We start from the raw sequence: 24,952 nt of genomic DNA, 5'->3' as shown, positions 1-24,952 counted from the left end.
TTTTGGTGGCCTCAAGAATATTACAGCGCCCCCACTGGATCATGTTAGCAATGTGCAAGAAGAGCACATGAAGCGACATACAATAGTCTTCCTTCATGGTACCGATTGCGAACTGTACAACTGTGTAAGCAAACTTGCAAAAAATCACAAAAATGGAAAAGGAAGCATACAATCTCTGTTGCATCAACACGCGTTCCAACGAGCTTTAGCCGGACTTTTGAGCCGCGTTCAACTTGCATGTCATCGCCAGAGTAGTTTGGTGGATTCGCTGTAGGTTCAAACTTGAGTTCTGACGGAAGAAGCTAGACGTGTCAGCCATACGATTCGGGTCTTGCGCAAGGAATGCAGAGCCGTACATGAGTCGAGACAAATACAGACAGTGGTCCTGCATCAGCAAAGAAACCCATCTTATTGACAACCGAGACAATAGCATCCACGACTTCTCCCTGATTTGTGTAAGTCTGAAATTCTCAATAGAGCTGCAAACATACCTTGAATGGCTTCCAAACAATTGCTTGGTAGGCAACTCTGAATTCCGCTACGCCTTGACCTTGAATAATCTTACCAGGCGGTATATCAAGCGAATCTGAATTGAGGACACAAATGATGTAGCCGTATTGACCATCGCAGGTGCCTTCAACATCTGCCAGCAGTTTTGACCGAATGAAATTCCGGATATTGGGTCCAAAGAAGGACGGATGAAGCTTGATGGTGTGTGTGAGCTCGAGTAGGTAAAACATGGAGAGCTTGTGTATTGGTGTTTTTAAAAATGCAAGCAGCAAGAAGAGCGAAAAGCGATAAAAGCGAAAAGGAAGAGCGATGCGAGGGGCGATGAAGCAGAGGGAACTTTTGAGCTGTGATAGACACGAGCGAGAGGAGGCAGTAAGCTAAGGACTGCTGTGGGATGAGCCAAAAAGAGGCGGGTCTGTCGCCGAGTCGATGTATCGACACACAAGCAGGCGATAAAGTAGGCACAGCCAAGACTACTCAAAGCTGGAGATTTGAGGGACTTTGATGAGACCGAGCACGACCTGGCACTGGAGAACCTCTAGTAAAAGAGGCCTTGCAGATGAAGGATGTCGCGTTTTTGTTTTCGGTGCTGTGCAGGCCCGGGGAGGTGAAACCCAGAGGGAAACCAAGGGAAAAAGTGCTCGAGACTTTTCCTCTTGTTGTCGATGATCCCTTTCGATGACGGGCAAGCTCAGCGGATGAGAGACGCCGTGCAGGTGCGGTTGTGTTGATGGGCGGGCGATGTGCGTGGTTGCGTTTTTGCTTGTGCGCTTCTCTGCTTGCTGCTGCTCCACCCACGCGTGCACCAACACACTCATCTGCTGGTAGCGCTACTTTCTCTTCACTTGCTGCTGCCATCTGGCTGTCATCCATCTTCTAGCTAGAAATGGACCCGGCCCTCTTTTCTCTCAGAGCTCTAGCATGGCTGACGAGGTACTCTTGCTCTCAAATACATTGCTATGTGACTGACTTGATTCAGTTCTGCCATTGCTACGACAGGGGCCGTCGTTGGCCTGACCTGCTCAGCCATCATTCGTCCATTCAGCCGTCGTAGCTGCTATGATATCAACTCATTCATCGCAGGCAACCTCTGGCGCTACTTTCAATGGCTATTGTATGTCACCTCTAGAGTTCTCTCATTCTGACTCTCTAGCACTGGTCCACATAAAGCACGCATCACATTTTCTGGTGATGCATTGCCAGAAGGAGAGAACGCAATAGTCATTGCAAACCACACATCTTATTCAGACTTTCAGCTCATTCACTCTGTTGCTAGCAGTAAAAAGATGCAAGGCCGATGCCGATACTTTGCCAAGTAAGACCCTATTGCATATACAAAACTGACAAAAGGGATGAGCTCAAGTACATTCCCATCCTCGGCTGGGCCATTTACCTGTGTGACATGGTTCTCGTGTCTCGCAACTGGATCACCGACCAGAAAGAACTTCTCAATGTTTTTGGGCCAATCCGTAAGCTACGACTTCCCATGTGGCTCATTACCTACGTCGAAGGTACTCGCTTTACGCCCAAGAAGTGTAAAGCCTCGCAAGAGTTTTGCGAAAGTCGCAATAAGCCCATCTTGAAGCATGTCTTGTACCCTCGCGTTCGTGGATTCTATGCAACGGTTGAGCAATTTCGAACATCTCACATCAAGGTGGTGTATGATCTGACTCTTGTCTGGAGTAAGGACGGGAAGCTACATGCTGCCCCGACCCCTGTCGAGGTCCATGGCATCTCCGACCTCAACAAGCACTACAAGTTCCATGTCCATGTCCGGCGATTCAATCTGCAGGATCTGCCACAGGACGAGGCAGCAGTCGCTGGATGGCTCGAAAAGAGGTGGGTAGAAAAGGACCAGGTGCTCGAGGCGTTTGCACAAGACTTTGAAGGAGCACGAAAGACATATAAGGCATTCGATATGTAGGCCCTGAACCTATAGATGGATTCCTGTACATCCATGCTATGATGATGTCAAAGACGTTGCGTTGAGTGCTGCTGCCAGGTTGCGCTCGATAGCATCATCCAACGCTGAGACTGGCTTGGCGTCCTTGTCTGAAGCAGCCTCATCATCTTCCTCTTCGTCCACGTCTGCGGCTTCATCCTCCTCATCGCTGTCCTCTTCCAGATCATCGAGCTCGTCAAGCTCACCCACGCCACGTTCTTCGAAAAGAGCTTGCAGCTGTTCAATGCTTCCATCCTCTTCAGCAAACTTGTTGCCATTAAGCTCCACGAGCGCCACGACGGGCAAACCTTGCTTCGCAGCCAGCACCAGTGCCTCCAAGCCTTTTGCATCAATCTCATTGTACTGCAACCGGAGTGTCTCTACTTTTGCATTTTCACCCTTGGCGAGTGCTTCAAAGACATTGATGCCGCCTCGCGCAGAAAGCAAGCAGTCACCCACAGCCAGCTCTCGGAGACTCGGCCATTTTGGCAATGCAGCAGCCAGCGCTGCAGAACCACGCTGTGTAAAAGTATTATCCTGCATGTCCAAACACTCAAGTACGGTACAACGACTCAATCCATCCCGCATGAGTCCTTCAATCCCTTCTGGCCGAATGCCATTTTGTGGCATCTTGACCGTTTTGAGAGTCTCTGCGTGCTGTGTAAAGCATGCCACCCAGCTACTGCAACTGCCATTCTCGAGACGATTACGACCACAGATGAGTGTCTCGAGTTTTGCGTCCGTGTTGGCGGCCAATGCGCGAGCCATACGAGCGCCTGCTTCAGGTCCCATTCCATTATTTTGCAAGTACAGATGCTTCAAGGGCTTGTGCTTTGTGAAGAAGTCTTCGAGTGGCGTTGCAGCAGTGGGTCCGAATGCATTGTCACACAAGTTGACGGTGTGCAGGTCTGGACATTGCAAGAGAGCACCGAGGAGATGTGTCAAGGCAGCAGGAATCTCTTCGCGTAGACGACCAGTAAAGATGTCGGCCATTTGTGCATTCTGTTATTAGATGCGTAGCTTATTAGCAGACATACCTCGAGCTTCCGCTTATCCTTGAGCACGGCAGCAAGCGCTTCAGAGGCTTCTACGCCAAATGTATTTCCCGAAAGGCGGATTTCTGTCACATCATCCTGGAGGTCTTTGAGAAAGGGCTCGATGTCAGATGCCGTATTGAACTTGATGCCTTTGCCCTCTAGCGAGAACACAGAGGCCGTCATGTGTACAGATGTCGTTGGCGTGTTGATGGTTGGTTGCTCAAAGTCGGCGCGTCGAAACTCAATCTGCGACAAGAAAAGAGACAGTCACATCGCAGAAGGGACACGTATTAGATTGCGATGACTAGACCAAGACCTACAAGACATGAGATGACGCTCCTCAAATGTAAGACAAGAGTGTACAGGCTCTTTCATTAAATGCAATGCACCAACCTTTTTCAATAACCGCTCTGCTACAAGGCCTTATTCAAGCCGGGCTGCTTTGCGGGGAGACGAATGGGTAGTCACAGGTGTGACAGGTTGCGACCAGTTCCCATGTTGCCGAGCAGATCGTTCCGCTGTTGCTGCTTCAAGCTGCACCGAGTCACTTTCAACACGCAATGCCGGTCTCGTTGCAGAGGAAGCATTGCTGCTTGCGGTCCCCTGTGAATCTTGTGGACGCCGAGTAATGGCCTCGACTGTATGACTCGATACTGCTGTACGCGTCGCCAGCTTTTCCTCACATCGCTTGAGAATGTCCTTTGTTGTCAAGTCTGCCGAACCGGAAAACAAGCTTGTGTCTGCCAAGATGGTCATCAAGTCGTCCGGCACGACGGAAAACTCCTCGCTGTACTTGATCATGGCATACACGGCCTCGATCGCAGCAAATGAATCATCCATGTTGTTTGCTTTGCCATTGGTGATGCGTGAATACAAGATATTGGGAGCAACAACGGTGGCGAGGTTGTGCTCATCCATCTTGCTGCCAGACTCTTCATCAACATGAGCAAATTGCGCGACCCACGCAAGGAAGGAGAGCACCACTTCCAACGTATCTCGATGTGCCTTTGGCAGCAGGCAACATGTCAGATGCATGATACGATACCTGACTTCCTCACTCTCATGCCGTTGAGACAGGACAAACAGCTTGTGCAGCTTGAATGTCATGAGTGGATCTGGCAAGTCTCGCAAAAACTTTTTGAGCAGAGCCGCAAGCTGAACGGGTGTCTCTTCAGCAAAGTTGACGCTATTGCTGCCCTTGTCAATAGCTTCACTGAGATCCTTGAGGCGCCGAATGTTGCCGTTCTTGCGAAAGACACCCTCAATAGACATGTCCATACCTTTCATTGCCATGATCAAGTCATCCACAACATCCGGGATGCGCAACTGACCAGGACCATTTCCCAGTGTGCTTTCAACAGCATTCCGCTCAACCAGCATTTCTAGAGGAATCTCAAAGGTACCCTTCTTTTTGGTCTTCTTTTCATCCTTGGGTGGCTTGAAGGCTTTACCAAACTTGCCCCAGAATCCACCTTTGCGCGTTTCAATGAGATCAAGAAGCTCCTCCATATTGTAGTAATCTCGAACAAGCGGTTCGAGCGACAAGACGGCGATATGCCGTACAATGAAGGCTTCAAGGGCAGACAACTCTGAAAAATACGTCTTTGTGCGCATACCAAGCGACAGCATCGATTCATTCTGACTCGACAATTTCTTGCGTAGATTGTCAGGACCCGACAAGTCACCTTCGTGCCGCAGTTGTTCACTCGAGCTCTTCTTGAGGGGTGAGCCTGGTTTTCCTTTTGGCTTGCGCAGAAAGGAGATGGGTCTTTTTTGCTTTTGTTGTTCAGTTTGAACGAGTTTGCTGAGATCGTCAAATGTAATGCTGCGTTCTTTTGGCATTCCACCTACTTGACCATTGCTAGTCTGGTCATCGATCAACTCCGCAGGACTTGAATTCATGTCTGATGGTCCACGCTCGTCGCCATGGTGTAATTGTCTTGCTTTGGGTGGTTGGGTTGACTGCGGTCGTTTCATGTGCGTTGATCGTAATCTTCTGATATCGTTCAATGTGGTTGCATACGACGCAGATCCATCTGCATGGGTATCCTCTGCATCGAATGATTTTGAACGGCCTTCAGGTTGCAGCTTGCCCGGTGCAGGTAGATCAGCGCCATGACCACTCGACGAGTCGTATTCCTTGAGATTTGGATCTTCTGCACGGTTAGCATGTCCTTGTCCAACAAATTGTAACAAACCTGATGTATGTGGTAAAGAGTGACCCGTCTTGAGCGTTCCATAGAGTCTCGATAATGCGGCATGCAGCAAAAAAATGTACTGAGATAAACGACTCACATACACGAAGCTTTCCCGTGAACCAGGTCGAGCACTCGCACACGCCGCACAGGTGACATGTCCTTGCTGCCGATTAAATTGCGCATCCGACCATTCACGCTGTAAATCACGATGACAATATGCGCAACGCATACAAGCGAGATGGAATCGTAATGGACCTGTTTTGACGCATGCTTCATCGATGGCTTGTCGACAAGCAAAACAGCATTCATCAAATTGCTCTCTCGTGTGGCGTTGTTGGTCGGTATTCGCTGCAACGCCATTTTCTGGCAAATACGGGGATGGAAGGGAGTGTGCCACTGCTTCACGGCTGAGACTGTCGAGTTTTGTGAGGTACGTGCCAACGGCTTTGGTGTCTCCGCGATCTCGTTCCAGTTTGAGTGAGCCAGTCAGGGAAATGCGAATGAGGAGTTTGAGGTAGTGCGCGAGACCGGTTACAAGGGACAAGAGTTCTTGCGTGATGCCCAATTTGCGAACCCCGACTTCTTGCGTTTTTGCAAGGAGCGTAAAGAAGGCAATCACTTTTTTACAGAGCATTTTCGCTTCTCGACTGTATGGCAAGCCCTTGCCACTGCTTTGAACGAGGGCTGCTTCGAGATGATCGAGTGCAGAGAACAAGACTTCGACGTGTGCGATGAATTTGACGGCAACGAGTACACCGTCGATGTACGCGCCATTCGATACATTCAAGAGCATATCGCTAATGCACGCGGCACTCGATTCTTCAAAACCCGACAAGACATTCCAGATTTGATTGACTTTTTCCTCCATCTGTGCTTCCCGTTGTTTTGCTTCTTCCGCTGGTAGTTGGGCAAACTCCTTTGTGAGACGTTCTTCCTCTGATCTCGAAGCGAGCTTGACATTCCAAAACTTTTGAATCATATAGCATTCTGGATGCCAATGCTGATCCACACCATGCCGTTGAATTTCCACAAATTGCTTGAGGATGGACGTCTGACAGCCATAACATTTTTGTGCAAATTTGAGGGAAAAATGGTAATGGCACAAGACATTCCCTTCATGCTCATAGTATGAATCTTGCGCGCCAAAGACTGTGGGACAGATGCTACACGTAAAGTGTTCGAGATGGAATTTCTTGTCGAGGGCCGTGATGTAGGAACCACGGAGTGCACCTTTGCATGTATGACAGAGCAGATTGAGACGACGAAAATAGTCGGTTTCGCAGAGGGGTCTTTGGTGGCCTGGCCGATCCGGGTCATCGAGCGGGAAGAACTTGGCGGCCACGGTCGTTTGACAGTCCTGAAATTGTTAGCAAGCTTGAATGTTGCATAGAGCTTGCATACGCCGCATCTGAAGCAGTCGAGGTGGTAGATGCCGCCCAGCGCCCGTACAAACTGGCCTAAGTCTATTAGCGCGTTCCTTTGCTTATAGGTAGCATAAGAACATACCTGTCATCTGTAAGCCACAATGACTACAGAGTTGTCTGCTGCGATCCGCGCGATCTCCTGCATCATTGCTTTGTCTCGCTTGAGACCCGACATGGTGTTGTGCTTCGTTTGTTGTGCCAAGGGTGAAGCCAGCAACGGCTTCATGAAGCTCTTGTCTAGGCTTCTCTGCCATAGATGGCGCGCGACGAGGAGAGGTAGAGGGGTCTTGTGTATTGTGTGTGAGGGTGCGTCAAATTACCTAAAATCGAGCGCAACCCCCGGCCTCGCGTGTAGGGGAGGACGAGTCAAGAGCAGGCTATCTCTGAGTGCCGGAGTGAGAGCGTGGCCGCGGCTCCTGTATGCAGTGGTTGAACGTGGTTGTGTGTGTCGCGACCAGCAGTTCAGCGGGGGCCCTTTGTCGCTGTTGTGAATATTGTTTGTCTGTGCAGCTGGGATGTGCCGAGCGTCTAGTTCACCTAGAGATGCGGGTGCTGTGCTTGCCCGTCTGCAGGATTGTGTGCAGTGCCCGATGGTGTTGCGGCCTGTGTGTATTGATCTCTGTCTGCCTCCTCTCAAACTCCAAATTCCCTTCCCTCTTTCCCTTGCTCTCCCTTGCTCTCACTTCCTCTCTACCTGTCTCTGCCTGCCTGTCTGCCTTTCCCTTTCTCTACACGTGTTTTGGGTCAGGGGAAATGTGCTGCTACACCCAAAGCTACAACTGGAGCATACTACTGAAGCACACTACTGCCTACTGCCTAGTTATCTATCGCTGCTATTATTGCTATTGCTCAACTCTACACGCTACATTCAACAAGGCCAGTTGTCATCGCTCACAACCTCTCATCAAGACCCGACTCCTTGTACAACTGACAAGGCCAAGCCATCCATAACAGCTACTGATATAATGCTCACAGAGCGCCATATCCAAGGCTTACGCTCTCCAAACTCAACCACAAAAGAACGCGTCGAAGCCTTTGTTGCGCAGATGAGGCCGTCCAGTCCAAGCGCAAGCCTAGACTCACTACACTTCTCATCACCGACAGCCTCACAGCGCCAGCAAGCTGAAGCGGCAGCAACACAAGCCATGTCTTGCTCACCCAAACAGCCGCAAGAAGTGCTAGAGCATAGACCATCACCAGCACACTCAGCGACACTCAGTCCGCCTGACGAGCCTGGCAAGCGCAAACCTCCTTCAGAGGACGGTTCTCTTCTTCAACCATACTACGCCCTCGCACACTGCCAGCTCGTCCCAGATGCTTGCGCAACACAACATACAATCGACTCGATACAGCACATCAGCACACCACAGCCCTATCAACGTCGACCGCGCGCAAAACCACGCAAGAGAGATGCAGATGGTCGTATCCTTCCCAAGACACCGCCACCGAAAGGAACCCGCACACGACGCCCTAAACCAGCGACTATTTTGGCAAAGAAATCAACATTACCTGGTGCATCACAACCATCGAGATTCGTCAATACAAGTCGGCGTGTCACGGTAAGTGTTGCCTACAAACCAGCAAACGCTGATGTGTAGCTGCCGCAAAAGTATTCAAGCATGTCAAAACACGCTAAAGCAGGCGGTGTTCCAGATTTGACATTTCCAAGCATGCAGACTTTTGCGAGACGAACAGATGATGCAACGTTGCCAGTACAGGAGAATGCACCAACTTCACGTTCAGCAACGCCTATTACTTGGTCGAAATCACCCTCGATACGTGAACCGAGCGCGTTGCCATTCCTTGCCTCTGTGCCGGCGGTCGGTTCAACGAGATTGACGCATCCACCTCCTACCTTGCTGCAGTCAGCAGTCCATCGCCCAAGCGTAGAGAGGCAAAGCAGATCTGCCGTCATGGTTTCCTCAGAGCCACCTGGTATCGACGCAAGAGACGAAAGAGCTCTACCGAGATATCCACTTAGAATCAGGACACCACCGTCACCTGTCCTGCCAAATATCTTTACGCATCGCCGCTTACCCACGCCAAAGCCAGTGCAGCACTCGCACGCTACCGTGGTAGAGTACGATCCTGGCTATGCCATCCATGCAATGCGAGCCTACCCAAACGAATCGTATAGAGCGTCGACTGCTCATGGACGGCAGTGCTCCGATCTCGAGTATGACTGCGAAGAGGAGGAACACCTTACACAGAGCGATTTCTATCCGCAAACGGCACAGTCAGAGGCGCCGGTCGCTTTCTGGAGACCCTTTCGACGTGGCTAATGCTCCCTCCGTATGCATGATTTGATCGCGAAACTCCGTAGCCTGCAACAACAAAAGGTCTTCAGGTAACTTGCATCATCAAGCTCCAAGAGAAGCCAATGCCTTTTTCAGCTCAGCGATACCAGTCTCGATATCCTCGAAATTCAAAGCGCTGACTGCCCATTTTGTGTGTTTGATGGCTGCATCGATATCATCCTGTGATACTTCTTGAACCGGCTCGATGAGTGCAGGTGCTGGAGGCATATTCACGACAGGTATATTGGCAGGTACGTTCAGTTGCTTGGTTGGCGGTGGCGAAGAGGGCCGAAGAATGGATGCACCATAGGACTCAGGCGAAGTGCTCGCAGGCGCAATCTCTTTGTCGTCTTCAACGGAGGGAAAGTAGGGATTGGTGGCTGATAGATCACGCATTGTCTCTGGTTGCAGCGTCGACGGAGCACTGACATCTGCACCTATACTTGCGTCTTGAACAGTCCCTTGCATCAGCGCATCCAACTCTGCCTGTTCTGCTACGGTCGGTGCAGCCGCTTCAACAGGCAACGCATCACGTCTCTTCTGATTCGGATCCTTCCCAGCTGCAAAAGCAGATTGAATACGCATTGCTTGGACCTTTGCATACTTGCGCTTATCAGCCAACTCCTTCTCCACAGCACCGAAACAACTGCACAGCTCAAGGAAACCCGCTGCAGCAAGGAATTTGGCTGCCGTAGATTGTGTTGCTCGAGCAGCTTTCTCCTCACGATTAGCATTGTCAAACACTTTGAGGGCAAATGAAGTGACTTTTGACTTTCCTGCTGCATCGTCTTCAATCTCAGTGAGACCCTTGTGCTTCTTTCGCATAGATTCTAGGCCATCTAGTAGAGAAGAGAGGTAGCCATCCACTGCTGCACTGCGAACTTTTTGAGCAACAGCTTTTTGGACAATATAGTAGCGTGACCAGTACGCAATAGCAGGCTCGATCTGTTCTAGCTCATCGGCACGCGTCGCTATAGGACGTAGATGTTTTAGCTCTTCAGGAAACGACATGCTGAGGCTTTCAGCACAAAGCCTGGCTGTCTAGCACAGTTCAGCAAGATCCAGCTCTAAAAGTGTGCTGGTGTGCGTCAGAATCTGGGGGGAGACAACGCACAAATGCAGCTCATCATCCGCAGCAAAAGGCACGACCAGCCCTGACACTAACTATTCCTTGCCCGGCTTTAAGCACGCATCCAGTTTTAGACCTCTCTCAGCAATCTACCTTCCTTCTTGGTCATCCCTGGTATCAATCACTGGTCCGCTCACCTTTCATGAGACTTTATGCGCTCTCGCTGCTGGCAGTGTTCGCATCAGGCTATTCAGCAGCGGCACATACAAGGCCCAGAGACTATGAGCATCGCGATTACTACGCGCTCGAGCTAGCGCATGGAGCGAATCTTGATGATGTCCTCAGGAATCTTGGCGCAACCCTCGAACATCCCTTTGGCACGCTGCCGAATCATTATATGGTCTCTGTAGGGAAAGAGAATGGCTTGCATCTACATAAGCGAGATGATAGGGTGCCTTACTTGATTCCACAATTACCACGGCAACGCGTCAAGCGAGGTGCTGTACCTCGGCAAACTGTGGATCAGTCGGCGGTGCAGCTGGATGAGAGTAAGGTTCTTGTTGACTTCATCACAGGTGTACAACAGCGGCAAGATATTCACGATCCGATACTCTATCAGCAATGGTATCTATTCAATAGGCGTGATGCAGGGTTGGATATCAATGTGACGGGTGTCTGGGAACAAGGCATTCTGGGGAAAGGCGCCGTTGTTGCCCTGATTGACGATGGTATCGACATGAACTCGGAAGATCTTGCGGCGAATTACTATGCAGAGGGTTCTTATGACTTCAACGATCACAACCCGGTACCGGTACCAAAGTTGTTTGATGATTATCACGGCACACGGTGTGCTGGCGAAATTGCAGCCGTACGCAATGATGTGTGCGGTATTGGTATTGCATATGAAGCCAAGGTTTCTGGCTTGCGCATATTATCTGGTGTCATTACTGACGGCGATGAAGCCATCTCCCTCAACTATGACATGGAAAACAATTGGATTTATTCTTGTTCCTGGGGACCCACCGATGATGGCAAGACGATGGAAGGTCCACATGATCTCATCAAGCGTGCTATAGTTCATGGTGTGCAAGAAGGTCGAGGCGGCAAGGGCAGTATCTTTGTCTTTGCAAGTGGCAACGGCGCCATGTATGGCGATAATTGCAATTTCGATGGCTACACAAACAGCATCTTCAGCATCACCATTGGCGGTATCGATCGAGTCGACCGGCATCCGTCCTACTCTGAACTCTGTGCAGCACAGCTTGCAGTCACCTATTCATCAGGCGCTGGTTCTTATATCCACACAACCGATGTCGGTGGCAAGTGCGCCACCTCTCATGGTGGAACATCCGCCGCTGCACCCATTGGCGCTGGCATCTTTGCACTCGTCCTTGGCGAGCGTCCAGATTTGACTTGGCGGGATTTACAGTACTTGTGCATGCAAACAGCCATACCTATGGACCTAGAAGATACAGACTGGGAGGATACGCCAGCTGGGTACCGATTTAATCACAAATACGGATATGGAAAGATGGACGCCTGGGCGATCGTCGAAACGGCCAAGACGTGGAACTTGGTGAAGCCGCAGTCTTGGTTTAATACCCCTAAAATCGTTGTGGAAACACTGCTGGGTGATGCAGAGCACAAGGAGGTCAAGTCTACCTTCGAAGTGACCCAGGATCACCTCAAGGAAGCCAACCTTGAACGAGTCGAGCATGTCACTGTGACGGTCAATATTCAGCATCAACGGCGTGGCGATGTGACTGTAGACCTCTACTCACCCCATGGAATCCGCTCAAGCTTGGCGACGATGCGATCAAGGGATGTGGCAGATACGGGCTTTGTCGATTGGACATTCATGACAGTCAAACACTGGGGTGAAGATGGCGTGGGCAATTGGCAGCTCGTGGTTGGTGATCATGAGGAAAATAGCCAATCTGGCAAATTTTTGGACTGGACCATGACGCTATGGGGCGAATCTCGAGATGCAACAAAGGTCAAGAAGCTCCCAATTCCAGGCGAAGTGGTACAAGAGCCAGTGGCGACAACATCAGCGACTGTGGAGGTCACATCCAAGCCGACTCTGCCGAAAGTGGCGCTTCCTACCAGTACGCCCGATATGCCAGTGCCTGATCGGCCGATTGTTGAGAAACCGGAGGAAGCGCCAGCATCGCACAACAAGGAACCGGAACCCATGCCGACCACCATCATTCAGCCTCTGCCGGATGACATTCAAGACGAAAAGAAGCCTTTGAAATGGTCTTCAAAGAAAGCTGTATGGATCTACGTGGCTGCTGCTGCGAGTGTTGCGTTCGTTCTGTTCGTGGCGCTCTTCTGGTGGCTCTATGCACGGCGTACGCAAACCGTGTCGCGCGAAGACTATGAGTTCAAGGAGCTGCGTGCGTCGGGCGGTCAGGCTGGTGAGCTGTACGATGCCTTTGCAGTGAATGACTCTGATGATGAATCAATACAAGACCTGGACGAGCTAGATCCACTCGCCGGGAGACATTTATAGGACTTGGTAGAGCTTTCTGCTCATCTGAACTTCCTTCTCACGTGAATTTGAAGCTGGCAACTGAACCACAGTAGCAGCGTCATGGTCGCATCCTCATAGCAACACGCCCAGCATGCGGCTCTGGAGGATAGGCTACTGGCTGGCTGGTCTATGTGCCCTGGGAGAGGCAGCAAAGGGCCCCGTTGTCAAGAAGACGGGGTTTGACACATTGCCCCAGAGATATACATACTTTGAGGACAGTTCCGTCATACTATACCACGACGGCCGGCATGGCAGACTATTGCGCTCAGAAGACGATGGCGTCAATTGGAAGCCAGTCGAGAATGTCCCTGATAAATTTGTCACAGGCATCTTGTTGCATCCATTCAGTGACAAGGTAGCATTTGTCATGGGACCCGACAAGGTACATTACAAAACGACAGATCGTGGTGCTTCATGGAAGGAATTCAAGACGCCATTGCCGCAATCTCAAGTACAGACGCCACTCGCGTTCAATGCGAAAAAGCACGGTCATATCTTGTTTGCCGGTGAAGAGTGCGACGGCAAGGGTGGCTTCTGGGGTCGGCACTGTTACGACACGACGTACTACACAACAGACATGTTTGACAGTAAGCCAAGCAAGATGCGCGAGCATACACAAAACTGTATCTTTGCGAGATCTACAAAGGTCTTCAAGGAAGGCGCCAAGGATGCAGTGCTGTGCGTTGACGAGGATGCTGACTCGAAGCAAAAGTTCCCGCTTAACCTGCGGCTTATGGCTTCACACGACTGGTTCAAGACAGAGACGCACATTTCAAGCGACAATGGCCCTATCCGTGGTGTGATTGGGTTGGGAGCGGTGCAGACTTTCATTGTTGCTGCTACCAGGTCGCCAGGCACAGATGAGATGGTGCTTTATGTGACCGACGATGGTGAGTTGTGGGACGTGGCTCAATTTCCGCATGATCAAGATGGACTTAAGGAGGATGCATACACCATTCTCGAGTCGCGGCCTTATGGCATCCAGGTTGACGTGCAGCAAAGCCATTCATTTGGAGCTCTCTTTCTGTCAAATTCGAATGGCACTTACTTCACGAAGAGCATTGACTTCACCAATCGCAATGACCTGGGCATTGTCGACTTTGAGAATGTTGCCAACGTGGAGGGCATTGTCCTTACCAATATTGTCTCCAACCACAAGGAAATGTCCAAGAGTCGCTCAGTGAACAAGAAGCTGCAGTCACGCATCTCATTCGATGATGGCCGGAAATGGCAGCCACTCAAAGCTCCAGAGGACAGTAAATGCAAGGTCAGCGACGAGGATTGCTCGCTTCACCTGTATTCTGCGGCCGCACCTCACAATGCCGGTCGAATTTTCAGCAGCACAGTACCAGGCATTTTGATGGGTGTGGGTAGTGTTGGCGAGTACCTGCTTCCGTACGACGAATGTGACTTGTTCATTTCCGAGGATGCCGGTGCGACCTGGCGCTTAACGAAAAAAGAAGCTCACAAGTACGAATGGGGAGATCAAGGCAGTGTTCTTGTTGCTGTATTTGACGAGGACGCTACTGATAAAGTCTTCTACTCCTTCAATAGAGGAAAAGACTGGGATTCAATTGACCTTGGCATCAAGGTGCGTGCGCGGATCCTTACCACGACACCCGACTCGACCACTGAAAAGTTTACGCTTGTGGCAAGCCGGGGCAAGGGAGAAGAAGACGAAAACAACGCATACGTCTTTTCGATCGACTTTACCGGTATGCGCAGCAACAAATGCAAGCTCGATAAAACGGACGACAAGGAGAGTGACTTTGAAAAGTGGTACGCTCGCTACGATCCTGTTGGCAATCCGACTTGTTTGATGGGCCACAGACAATTCTTTTGGCGGAAGAAAGCGGATCGCGATTGCTATGTCGGCGAGATATACGATGACCCTGCAGCTTACGAAGAAGACTGTCCCTGTACCGACACTGACTTCGAGTGCGACTACAATTTCGAGCGCAAGGACGGAAAGTGTCTGCCGGCCAAGCTGTCTCTCATTAGGCCAAAAGATGCTTGCAAGGACGGTGCCAAGACGTTCGAAGGTCCAAGTGGCTACCGACTCATCCCTGGAAACACTTGCAATAGGGAAAAGGGTGTCACTATGGATGCGCCGATTGAACGTGACTGCGAGGGCGGCGATTCACCTGAAGGAGACGCCCCGGAAGCAGATGGCAAGATCATCACCAAGACGACCGACTTTGACGGCCACGTTCGACAGTATTACTACTTAGAGCGCTCGGAGACTTCTTCTGGCAGTGACGAGACCATCATCATGGTGCTTGACAGTGATCATGTGTACAAGAGTCATGACGGTGGCAAGGTTTGGGAGCAAATACTCAAAGACTCTTCAATCGTCGCTGTTGTTCCCAACAGACACTTCAAGGACAGGGTGTACTTCTTCACCTCTGGTAAAGGAGCCTTCTATTCAAAGGATCGCGCCAAGACAATCACACCCCTAGAGATGCCATCGCCACCCAATAGACATGGCAAGGATATCCTCGACTTTCATGCCGCCAAGTCAACCCGTATGCTGTTTACGGGCGAGATGGGCTGTGAGTCCAAAACCGAGGGCGAGTGTCGTCCGACCTCCTTTTACACAGAAGATGGTGGCGAGTCTTGGGATAAGCTTCTTGATTATACAGATGATTGTCGCTATATTGGATCGACCAAAGTTCAGGCGGACTCCAAACTCATCTACTGCTCTGCCTGGGTACCAGAATCAGACACGGATGCCTTGCAGCTCTTTTCCTCGGTCGACTACTTTGAAAATACAGTTACGTTGTTTACGAGTATTGTTGGCTTTGCCGTCTTTGAAGAGTTCATTGTTGTTGCAGAGATTGCTGAGGGCAAGCAGTTGCAAATGCAGTCATCTATTGATGGTGAAACCTTCGCTGTTGCACAATTTCCTCCCAAATTCTCAGTTGATCATCAGCAGGCCTTCACAGTGCTCGACTCTGTCACAAAGGCCATCTTCCTACACATCACGACGAATGCCCACAAAGGCCAAGAATGGGGATCTGTACTCAAGTCCAACTCGAATGGTACCTATTACGTTACCTCGCTTGATTTTGTAAATCGCGACTCGAGTGGCTATGTCGACTTTGAAAAGTTGCAAGGCTTGGAAGGCGTCGCTGTGGTGAATACTGTTGCGAATCATGCAGATGTGCTCAGCAAAGGTGTGCGCAAAGCTCTGCGTACGCAGATGACGCACAACGATGGCGGTGTTTGGAACTACTTAACCCCACCAAAGACTGACTCGGAAGGCAAAGGCTTCAGCTGTGCAGGCAGTCTCGACAAGTGTTCGCTGAATTTGCACGGCTACACTGAGCGTGCTGATGTGCGGGACACCTACTCCTCTGGCTCAGCTGTTGGAATGATGCTTGGTGTTGGCTCTGTCGGATCTGAAGTCTCAAGCTACGAAGAGAGCAATACATTCATCAGCTCAGATGGCGGCATCACTTGGCGAGAAGTGCACAAGGGACCCTACCAGTGGGAGTTTGGAGACCAAGGTAGCATTGTTGTGGTGGTCAAGGATGGTGAGCCGACGGATCGTGTGCTCTACTCGACCGATGACGGCGCTTCCTGGCAAGAACACATTTTTGCTGGCGAAAAGATGCTCATCCACGACATTTCCACGGTCCCGTCTGATACGAGTCGCCGATTTCTGCTTTATGCCAAGCCAGAATCAAGCAAAGACGAGATGCGTACCATCAGTCTCGACTTTGCCGGTTTGACGGACCGGAAATGTGAGCTCGACGAAAACGACAAGAGCCATACTGACTTTTACCTTTGGACGCCATCGCATCCATCCAACGAGAACAAGTGCTTGTTCGGTCATGTTGCCGAGTATCATCGCAAGGATCCTGCCAAGACGTGTTATGTTGGCAGCAAGATCCCTGCGCTACACAAGGTCTTGCAGAACTGTACCTGCTCTCATTATGACTTTGAGTGCGACTTCAATTATCAGCGCGCTTCAGACGGAACCTGCCAATTGATTCCAGGGCTGGCGCCACCAGATCACGCGCAGATTTGTACACAAGAGGGCGTTGTTGACTGGATGGAACCTACTGGCTACCGCAAGATTCCTTTGACGACGTGTACTGGCGGTCAAGCAGTCGACGAAGGCACGCGGCATCCTTGTCCCGGACATGAAGAAGAGTTCCGCAAGTCTCGGAAGCGTCTGGGTGGATTTTGGTTATTCATGCTGGTTGCATTGCCATTTGGCTTGGCTGGGTGCGTCGGTTACATTGTCTATCAGCGCATGGGATACAGTCAATTGGGTCAAATCAGACTTGGCGATGATGCGCTTGGTGCAGGTCCAGGACGGCCCTCAGCGGCAGATTTGCTGGAGTACCCTATCATTGCGATTTCTGCGGTGGTTGCACTCTTGTCTGCAATACCCATGATGGCGAAACTGACCTATGGGGCAGTGTCACGTCGCTTTGGTCGGTCGAGTCCCTTTGACTCGCGCGGTTCATTTGCACGCAGCGGGTATGACCCACTGGCTCGGGAAGATGCTGGTTTATTGTCGGACGATGATGACTTGTAATGGCTAGCTTAGGATGGCAAAGATGATGATATGTGCATGATGAGGAACAAGCGCTATAAATGAGATGCTGATGCAATGTAATCATTATTGTTCTTTGGCACGCTGAACTTGTGACGGCGCGTTTGGTAGTACGACATCGGAGAAATCATCTTGCTTGACCGCTGTGATGGAGTAAGTGTCTTTGTTGTTAGTCTTGAGCCGAACGTGTGTGACTTTGCCTTACAGACTGAAGCGATGAAGCCGACGAGGGCAAGACCGATGGCCGCATTGCCGAGTTTGTATGGACTGCGTGCCCGCTTCAGCGCGTCCGAAACACCGAAGCCGCGCGGATTGTGGTAGGAGTGTGTCCCTTGGGCCATTTGTATTGCACAGCAATGGAGAGTACCCTTGTACGTCGCTGTTCAGGGCGCCTCGTCGCATCTGTCGCAGGTCGGCAGCGTGGGAAAATACAACGACCACCACGAACACTCAACGACCAGCTCACAGTCTGCTCACTCTCCCCCTTCATCATCTCCAGACAGTAGCCTGCTGGGCGCGTCCGCGTGACATTGTAGCTCGACATCAGACTCAGAGAAGGTGGTGTGTTAAGTTCCGGCGGAGAAGGGAGCAAAGCGCAAGGGAGAAGAAGCCGTGATCAAATTCTGATTGTTTCGTACCTTGGAAGCATCTGCAGACGTATCGACACGCGCACTAGTCAGGGACTGCCGACAGAATACAACGCGCAGTTCATAACAGATGAATGCTGTTGCGTCAAGACTCAAGCAGCTTCAACAAGCGAAAGACCTCGTCGACAATGATCCGTCCTTCTTTACACAGATAGTCGTCGGCTTATTGCCTTTGACGAGCGATCCTGAAGTCGTTGTTCAACGATGGGTTGCCGACTTTCTTCTTCAAGCCTTTTCGAGCGTGCAATTAGATACAGAGGCCAAGTTGGATTTGTCACTCAAATGCCTCGAGACACTGTGCACGCTCATGGTACAAGGGCGCGATGTACCAACGACAAAGAGTGTCATTCAGGCTGCAACAATTGCCTATCCGCTTCTCTTCCGACATGTGTATGTAGTCTCCACCACAACATTGCCTGACTCGTCTGGCTTTGATGTGCTGCCTTTCAGGTACGCCGCCAACTTCAAGATGGGGCAGGGGAATGCGACCACTGCAATTGAACAAAGCTGACCATTTTACAGAGCCTTACATCCACAAGCAAGTGAGATTTGGAAACGTACATCGGCCCTGAAATCAGCCATCATGGGCTACTGGGATGGTGCACACGAGGGCCTTCGTGTCTGCTGCTTCAAATTCGCTCAACGTGTGATTGCAACGCAAATGAAGGGTGCCAAGGATCCACGACTAGCAGATAAGTTGGATATATCCTTGCTGCTCGTGCAACCACAGCACCCGCTATTGCACGAAACAGAGTTGACTGCTGAAGCGCAGGGTTTGCTGGACCGGATGTGCTTCACCCTGACTGACCAACCAACGTATGTCTGCTGATCCCTTGTGTATGATTTGCTGACGTGCAGTATTCCTGGTATATTAACGGCTTGCATCAACTGTCTCTGTGTACTAGTCAAAATTCGACCCAGTGCTGCAAACAAGATCATTAGCGCTATACTAGCACTGGATACAAGCAAGCTCGTGGAGCAAGATGGTACTATGAAGGCCAAATTGCAAGCCAAGTTTGTTGATAAGACTATTCGACTTGCTCTGACACATCTCCTCAAGTATGCTTCATCCTGCTATGAGCTCAACTAACAAGCAGACACAATGCCGCTGGTCCACTTGGCAACCGCATACAACAAAACCTCCTCGGCACCGCACGCAGAGATGAAGAGCTGAACAAGAAGAGAGCCGCTGTCGAAGCGACCGATCCAACAGCTAAACGACTGAAACTCGGTGATGCCGTAGATGGTCGCGGCACACCCACTCCCAATGTCCTATCCATCCCGCCACTACCAGAAGGTCCTGTGTCACTGGCAACTGTATTCAATTTGGCTAATGACAATGCCTTGGCTGCCTTTGACGTCCATCAACTGCCTTCCCATCTCGTCAATCAAATCGTATTGGCATCCCTTGCCGCTGTTGACTTGGAGAAATTGGCTGCTGCCGTGCAGACAACACGCGATCGGTATGCAGCTGTTCAACTTCGTGCTTCAGCAGCTGCTACAACAGCCACTGATCTTGTTCCGGGTAAGTCTGCGGATACGTCGTTGCAAGCCCCCGTGTTTGCACAAGTCTTCAAAATGCCTGAACCACCGGAACAGACACCTGCCACGTTACAACAGTTGTGTACGTCCCTCTGTGCGCGTGTTCTAGCGAGTCGTGCAACAGCTGAAGCGGCTAGCAGTCAATCTCTGGGAGTCACTGGAAAGCAGCAACGTCCGGGTGGTCTTGCAAAACGCTTGGGTGCAGCGTGGGATAAGGAGAGTTGGTTGTTTATGACGATTCGGCTTGCAAGTCGTGGACTTGGCAGGGAAGGTTTGGAGGAGTCGGCTAAGTCTGGTCAAGCATTAAGTAAAAATGGGTCTGTTGGTGGTGTGTCTCAAGCGGCGCGAGAGATGCTGTATGCGTATATCATGCAGGATTTCAGGAGTCGACTGGATGTCTGTACTGCGTGGCTCACTGAAGAATGGTATCACGAACAAGTGTGTTTGACGCGTGCACCTGATATGGCGCAACCTAGTCGGTACGAGACGTTGGCTTTGCGCGTCCTAGATGGCATTTTACCATTTATTGAAGGGAAAGATCGATTATTTATGCGATTCCTGTCGGATCTGCCAGACTTGACAGTTTCATTGATTGGGAGGCTCAGAGTCTTCTGTCTGGATCCAGATCGGTCAGCATTGGGCTATACGACACTGCAGTATCTGGTGATGCTGCGACCGCCCGTCAGAGAGATATGCTTGGATGTGGTTGAGCGGCTGTACATGGAGGACAAGTCCGAGTTGGCGCAACAGGAGAAGATTTTGAAGCGATGGCGACCTGCTGCGATTGATGCTGCGGCTGTTGCCAAGCAGGAGGCTGCTGTACCCATGCAGGTAGGTGCGTAGGTTTCCCAATTTCCATCTCGTCGCAGCGAATTTTGATTTTTGGGTCGCGACTGGACGGCATTGCAGCATCAGAGCAGAGTACAAGGGTGTCAAGAAGGCATTGGGGGAGGCATCCAGTCAGGATAGACCATACAAGAATCATTGAGACAGGTATAAGCGACTAGCTGATTGGAACGGGCGAGGAAGCATCATGCTCCATCATTCTATGCGGCCGACAACCTCAAACCAAGACAGAGACGCCGAAACAACACAGATGATGCGTGACGAGGCGCGGATAGAGGCTGATCGATTGCGCAAGGAAATCAGTCAGAGCGCCACTGAGTTGCAACGGCTCGAAAAGCTGAGCCAGCAGGTACGGCAGGGTGGGTATAAACGCAGTGTCACGCCGCCTCCTCTACAGCCAAGTAAAACGACACGGCCGGCCTCCAGTACGAATGGGCTGGAAGCACGCGTACCGAGTCAAGGGAGCTTACGCTCACCCACAACGAATGGCGCACGATCGAGCAGTACAGGGAAACTGATTGAACACCTACAGCATGAAATGAGTGGTCTCAAGTTGACGGCAGAGTCGTATCGTCGTCAATTTGAGTCAGAAAAGGGTGCACGCGAAGCGCTCAAGGTGAAGTATGATGATATCGAGGGAACGTTGTCGACGGCGAGGGTAGAAAGTCGGTCGCATGCTTTGTCACTAGCGAGAAGTGATAAAGCGCTCTCTGCTGCGATTGCGGAGCAAGGTCGACTGGCAGGAAGGCTCAAGGAGGAGGAAGCGGCACGTCAAGCGATTGAGGAGGCTCGTCAAGGCGACGTGACGGCCATTGAGGCCTTGAAGGAAGCTATTGTCAAGGAAAAGGCCATGCGAGAACAAGTTGAGCAGGAACATGCTGTCCTGGCAGACCATCATCGTCGCTTCAAAGAGGAAAACCTCGTACAGCTTGCAGCGTTACAAGAACAGTTTGCAGCATTGAGGAAGGATCTTGTGGGTGATGCAAGTTCGCAGAAGGGTGTACAGCAAGCACAGAGTGAGCTTGCTGCATTGCGCACAGAGCAAGCAGCGCAGCTTGTGGTTATCAAGGCAGATCGAAGCGCATTAGCTGTTGCACGAGAGGAGGAAGCTCGGATACTGCACGAGACGGTACGACAACTGGAGGAGGAGGTGGCGCGCGTGACAGCTGAGATGGAGGCGCGAACAGGGACGTTGGAGGAGTTGCAGGGGCAGTGGGAGCAGATGAAGCAGAAGGCCTTTGCACGGTCTGCTGGGTGATGACTAGAGAATGAAGACGAGTATTGACAGTAGATGAGTAGTCTAGCTATTGTAGCTCATGTCTCGCTACAGTCTGGTCTATTCGCTCTTTCCTCCTGTGACGAAATTCAAGAAGCAGCAGACGACTCAGCACAAGACACAACCACGGAGGCCTCTTGAAGAAGCAAACAGACAGGGAGAGACATAGGCACAAGGACAAGAGACGAGGAGTCAGGGACGCGCTTGTATGCAGAGAAGCTACACGCCTTCACGCGCAGGCAATACAGATTCGCCGTTTGACCTGGGCACCTACAACACACCAGACAGGCGGCCCTCGACCAGTATGGTTACGCCGCTGCCAAACGACAAGATGTCTAATTCTCTGGAAGACCTCATTCCGCTTGTCAATAAGGTAGGCTCATCATCTGCGTGCTTTTTGAGAACAGAAAAAGGCTAATGCATGTGCTAGCTGCAAGATTTGGTCTTCAACACGATCGGCTCTGATACAATTGACTTGCCGCAGGTTGTCGTTGTAGGCAGTCAATCAAGTGGCAAGTCCTCTGTCCTTGAAAACATTGGTACGTCGTCACTCGATGGGAAGGCCTCACTAATGCATCTATAGTGGGACGTGACTTTTTACCGCGAGGAACAGGTATTGTGACGAGACGACCCTTGATCCTACAACTCGTCAATACAGCGCCGCATAAGAGTGCTTTGTCAAAATCACCGCGTGGATCGGGGTCGACTGGAGCGCGTCAGGTGTCTGCGCTGCAATCACCGTCGCCAGTAACGCCCAATACACAAGCTGAAGGTGATGATGAATGGGCGGAATTCCTACATCTCCCTTCGCGTCGTTTTCAAGACTTCAATCAAGTGCGTACAGAAATCGAGCAAGAGACATCGCGCATTGCTGGCCTCAATAAGGGTATCAATCGACAGCCCATTCATCTCAAGATCTACTCGCCGCATGTTTTGAATTTGACACTGGTGGACTTGCCTGGACTGACCAAGATTCCAATTGGTGACCAGCCTGGTGATATTGAGCGTCAAGTCCTGGCATTAATCAGGGAGTATATTGCAAAGCCCAATAGCATTATCCTTGCTGTCTCACCAGCCAATGTGGATCTCGTCAACTCGGAAGGTCTGAAACTAGCACGACAAGTGGATCCACAAGGGAAAAGAACTATTGGTGTCTTGACAAAGCTCGATTTGATGGATCACGGCACCAATGCGCTTGACATCCTCTCTGGCCGTGTATATCCACTCAAACTTGGCTTCATTGGGTGTGTCAATCGCAGTCAGCAAGACATCCAAGGTGGCAAACCGCTTGCCGATGCGCTCGGTGCAGAACGAGAGTTTTTCGGCAACCACCCAGCTTACCGCAATATCGGCAACAAGTGCGGTACGGCTGTGCTTGCCAAGACGTTGAATACAATCCTCATGCAGCATATCCGCGAGAAGTTACCCGATATCAAGGCTCGGCTGAATACACTGATTGGCTCAACACAGCATGAACTCAACACGCTCGGTGGTGAGATGATGGGAAAGGCACATCGCGGCTCAACCATCTTACAACTCATGACCCGTTTCGCTACACGCTTTGTTGCTTCCATTGATGGCACCTCTTCTGAAATCTCAACAAAGGAGTTGAGTGGTGGTGCGCGTGTCTACCACATCTTTCATGCAGTCTATGGCAATGCCCTCTCACAAATTGACCCAACGTTCAATTTGAGTACGGGTGATATTCGCACAGCGATACGCAATGCAACAGGTCCACGCGCCTCATTATTCGTCCCAGAGTTGGCATTTGACTTGCTTGTAAAGCCACAAATCCAATTACTGGAACCACCGAGTCAACGATGCGTGGAACTTGTATATGAGGAGCTCATGAAGATTTGTCATGCTTGCGGTGGGAATGAACTTGCACGGTACCCGAAACTACAGATGCGATTGATTGAGGTGGTGTCTGATCTCTTAAGGGAACGACTTAAGCCAACAAGTGATTATGTCGAGAGCCTGATTGCCATTCAGCGTGCGTACATCAATACGAACCATCCGAACTTCCTGGGTGGTGCAGGGGCAGTATCGACTGTATTGCAGCAGAAGAGTGATAAGGAGCAACAACGGCTTCGAGAGCAACAGCCACAATTGCCTGGTAGCCATGGGTCAGGTCTGCAAACACCACAAACGGATCGCATGAAGCGTGAGTCTGTGAGCAAGCATGCAAAACCACATGATGCGTATAAATTGCGTACAGGGTCGCCTGCACCTGGTGATGGCAACAATGACAATGGTCGTGATCAGTTTGGTTCAGAGCCTTCTACGAATGGACATACACGGACGTCTAGTATGGCGCAAGTAGGGACTACTGCGAATGCCAAAGATGGGTTTTTGACATACTTTTTCGGCAGCAAGGAGCATGACCCTCAACAACACACTGGTGCTCCTCAATTACCACCGCGTGCACAGGCCATGGACCACCATGCAGTGGTGCATGATGGATTCCGAATGACGAGTATGACGCGACAAGCTGAGGATATTGCCAGCAGCATGTCTGCTGACATGCAGGAACCCCAACTGACGGATCGGGAACAAATGGAGACGGATTTGATTCGAAATTTGATTTCTAGTTACTTCCACATTGTCAGGGAGACGGTACAGGACCAGGTGCCCAAGGCTGTGATGCATTTATTGGTGAATCACAGCAAGAGTGCGATTCAAAATCGATTGGTGGCTGAGCTGTACAAGGAGGAGTACTTTGACATGCTGCTGTACGAGGATGAGGGGATTGCACAGGAGCGAGACAAGTGTGCGACGCTGCTTGGCGTGTACAGCGAGGCGAGCAAGATCATCCAGGAGGTGTTGTAGTCCATCAGCCGTGTAGCTCGCTCAGTCGCGGCCAATTTTTTGTGTTGGGACTCAACTGACACGAGCAGCCAACAGCAGCAGCAAGTAGACAACCAGAGCCACAGAGACAGGGCGCAAGAGACAGCTGCCATCCGTATCCTTCACTCACCGAGCACGGCCTGCTTTCATCCTCATCTTCACAAGCACAACACTGCGCATCCACGTTTGAAACGCGCCCGCGCCTACCCTCTTC

At 50.9% G+C, this 24,952-nt stretch overlaps 12 protein-coding genes across 12 annotated transcripts; 7 read left to right on the top strand and 5 right to left on the bottom strand.

Annotated features, from left to right (window-relative positions):
* Positions 1-20: 20 nt before the first annotated feature.
* BCR37DRAFT_387403 (DNA-directed RNA polymerase II subunit RPB7) lies at positions 21-740 on the bottom strand (the record flags this gene model as incomplete). The annotated part of the gene is made up of 5 exons (XM_040870530.1): positions 21-34; positions 82-112; positions 171-302; positions 357-446; positions 492-740. The coding sequence occupies 5 exons, from the start codon at positions 738-740 to the stop codon at positions 21-23; spliced, it is 516 nt and encodes a 171-aa protein (XP_040725036.1).
* Positions 741-1,396: 656 nt separating this feature from the next.
* On the top strand, positions 1,397-2,434 carry BCR37DRAFT_398707 (uncharacterized protein; the record flags this gene model as incomplete). Its single annotated transcript, XM_040871761.1, has 4 exons — positions 1,397-1,443; positions 1,490-1,624; positions 1,664-1,825; positions 1,861-2,434. 4 exons carry the CDS (start codon positions 1,397-1,399, stop codon positions 2,432-2,434), a joined length of 918 nt encoding a protein of 305 aa, XP_040725035.1.
* On the bottom strand, positions 2,412-3,700 carry BCR37DRAFT_379796 (uncharacterized protein). Its single transcript, XM_040869345.1, has 2 exons — positions 3,490-3,700; positions 2,412-3,454 (listed from the first exon to the last, which is right to left on the bottom strand). The coding sequence occupies exons 1-2, from the start codon at positions 3,670-3,672 to the stop codon at positions 2,471-2,473; spliced, it is 1,167 nt and encodes a 388-aa protein (XP_040725034.1). The 5' UTR covers positions 3,673-3,700; the 3' UTR covers positions 2,412-2,470.
* A 15-nt stretch (positions 3,701-3,715) lies between these two features.
* On the bottom strand, positions 3,716-7,739 carry BCR37DRAFT_22697 (uncharacterized protein). Its single transcript, XM_040866479.1, has 4 exons — positions 7,194-7,739; positions 7,089-7,144; positions 5,688-7,044; positions 3,716-5,642 (listed from the first exon to the last, which is right to left on the bottom strand). The coding sequence occupies exons 1-4, from the start codon at positions 7,363-7,365 to the stop codon at positions 3,913-3,915; spliced, it is 3,315 nt and encodes a 1,104-aa protein (XP_040725033.1). The 5' UTR covers positions 7,366-7,739; the 3' UTR covers positions 3,716-3,912.
* Positions 7,740-8,076: 337 nt separating this feature from the next.
* On the top strand, positions 8,077-9,393 carry BCR37DRAFT_392951 (uncharacterized protein; the record flags this gene model as incomplete). Its single annotated transcript, XM_040871229.1, has 2 exons — positions 8,077-8,670; positions 8,710-9,393. The coding sequence occupies 2 exons, from the start codon at positions 8,077-8,079 to the stop codon at positions 9,391-9,393; spliced, it is 1,278 nt and encodes a 425-aa protein (XP_040725032.1).
* A 78-nt stretch (positions 9,394-9,471) lies between these two features.
* On the bottom strand, positions 9,472-10,419 carry BCR37DRAFT_347733 (Vta1 like-domain-containing protein; the record flags this gene model as incomplete). The annotated part of the gene is made up of 2 exons (XM_040867790.1): positions 9,472-9,807; positions 9,907-10,419. The coding sequence occupies 2 exons, from the start codon at positions 10,417-10,419 to the stop codon at positions 9,472-9,474; spliced, it is 849 nt and encodes a 282-aa protein (XP_040725031.1).
* Positions 10,326-13,005, top strand: BCR37DRAFT_379794 (peptidase S8/S53 domain-containing protein). Its single transcript, XM_040869344.1, has one exon. It carries the CDS (start codon positions 10,680-10,682, stop codon positions 12,990-12,992), a length of 2,313 nt encoding a protein of 770 aa, XP_040725030.1. The 5' UTR covers positions 10,326-10,679; the 3' UTR covers positions 12,993-13,005.
* Positions 13,006-13,076: 71 nt separating this feature from the next.
* Positions 13,077-17,920, top strand: BCR37DRAFT_379793 (uncharacterized protein). Its single transcript, XM_040869343.1, has 2 exons — positions 13,077-17,741; positions 17,786-17,920. Exon 1 carries the CDS (start codon positions 13,105-13,107, stop codon positions 17,560-17,562), a length of 4,458 nt encoding a protein of 1,485 aa, XP_040725029.1. The 5' UTR covers positions 13,077-13,104; the 3' UTR covers positions 17,563-17,741; positions 17,786-17,920.
* On the bottom strand, positions 17,647-17,921 carry BCR37DRAFT_392947 (uncharacterized protein; the record flags this gene model as incomplete). The annotated part of the gene is made up of 2 exons (XM_040871228.1): positions 17,647-17,741; positions 17,786-17,921. 2 exons carry the CDS (start codon positions 17,919-17,921, stop codon positions 17,647-17,649), a joined length of 231 nt encoding a protein of 76 aa, XP_040725028.1.
* A 110-nt stretch (positions 17,922-18,031) lies between these two features.
* BCR37DRAFT_379792 (uncharacterized protein) lies at positions 18,032-20,638 on the top strand. The gene is made up of 4 exons (XM_040869342.1): positions 18,032-18,617; positions 18,750-19,043; positions 19,086-19,286; positions 19,325-20,638. Exons 1-4 carry the CDS (start codon positions 18,298-18,300, stop codon positions 20,610-20,612), a joined length of 2,103 nt encoding a protein of 700 aa, XP_040725027.1. The 5' UTR covers positions 18,032-18,297; the 3' UTR covers positions 20,613-20,638.
* A 41-nt stretch (positions 20,639-20,679) lies between these two features.
* Positions 20,680-21,949, top strand: BCR37DRAFT_20926 (uncharacterized protein). The gene has a single exon (XM_040866409.1). It carries the CDS (start codon positions 20,803-20,805, stop codon positions 21,871-21,873), a length of 1,071 nt encoding a protein of 356 aa, XP_040725026.1. The 5' UTR covers positions 20,680-20,802; the 3' UTR covers positions 21,874-21,949.
* Positions 21,950-21,993: 44 nt separating this feature from the next.
* On the top strand, positions 21,994-24,831 carry BCR37DRAFT_379790 (Dynamin central region-domain-containing protein). Its single transcript, XM_040869341.1, has 3 exons — positions 21,994-22,264; positions 22,322-22,430; positions 22,475-24,831. Exons 1-3 carry the CDS (start codon positions 22,100-22,102, stop codon positions 24,718-24,720), a joined length of 2,520 nt encoding a protein of 839 aa, XP_040725025.1. The 5' UTR covers positions 21,994-22,099; the 3' UTR covers positions 24,721-24,831.
* The last annotated feature ends 121 nt before the right edge of the window (positions 24,832-24,952 follow it).

Source organism: Protomyces lactucae-debilis (genome assembly GCF_002105105.1).
Source record: "Protomyces lactucae-debilis strain 12-1054 chromosome Unknown BCR37scaffold_10, whole genome shotgun sequence".
NCBI classification, from domain to species: Eukaryota; Fungi; Ascomycota; class Taphrinomycetes; order Taphrinales; family Protomycetaceae; genus Protomyces; species Protomyces lactucae-debilis.
This window is presented reverse-complemented; position numbering and strand designations above follow the sequence as displayed.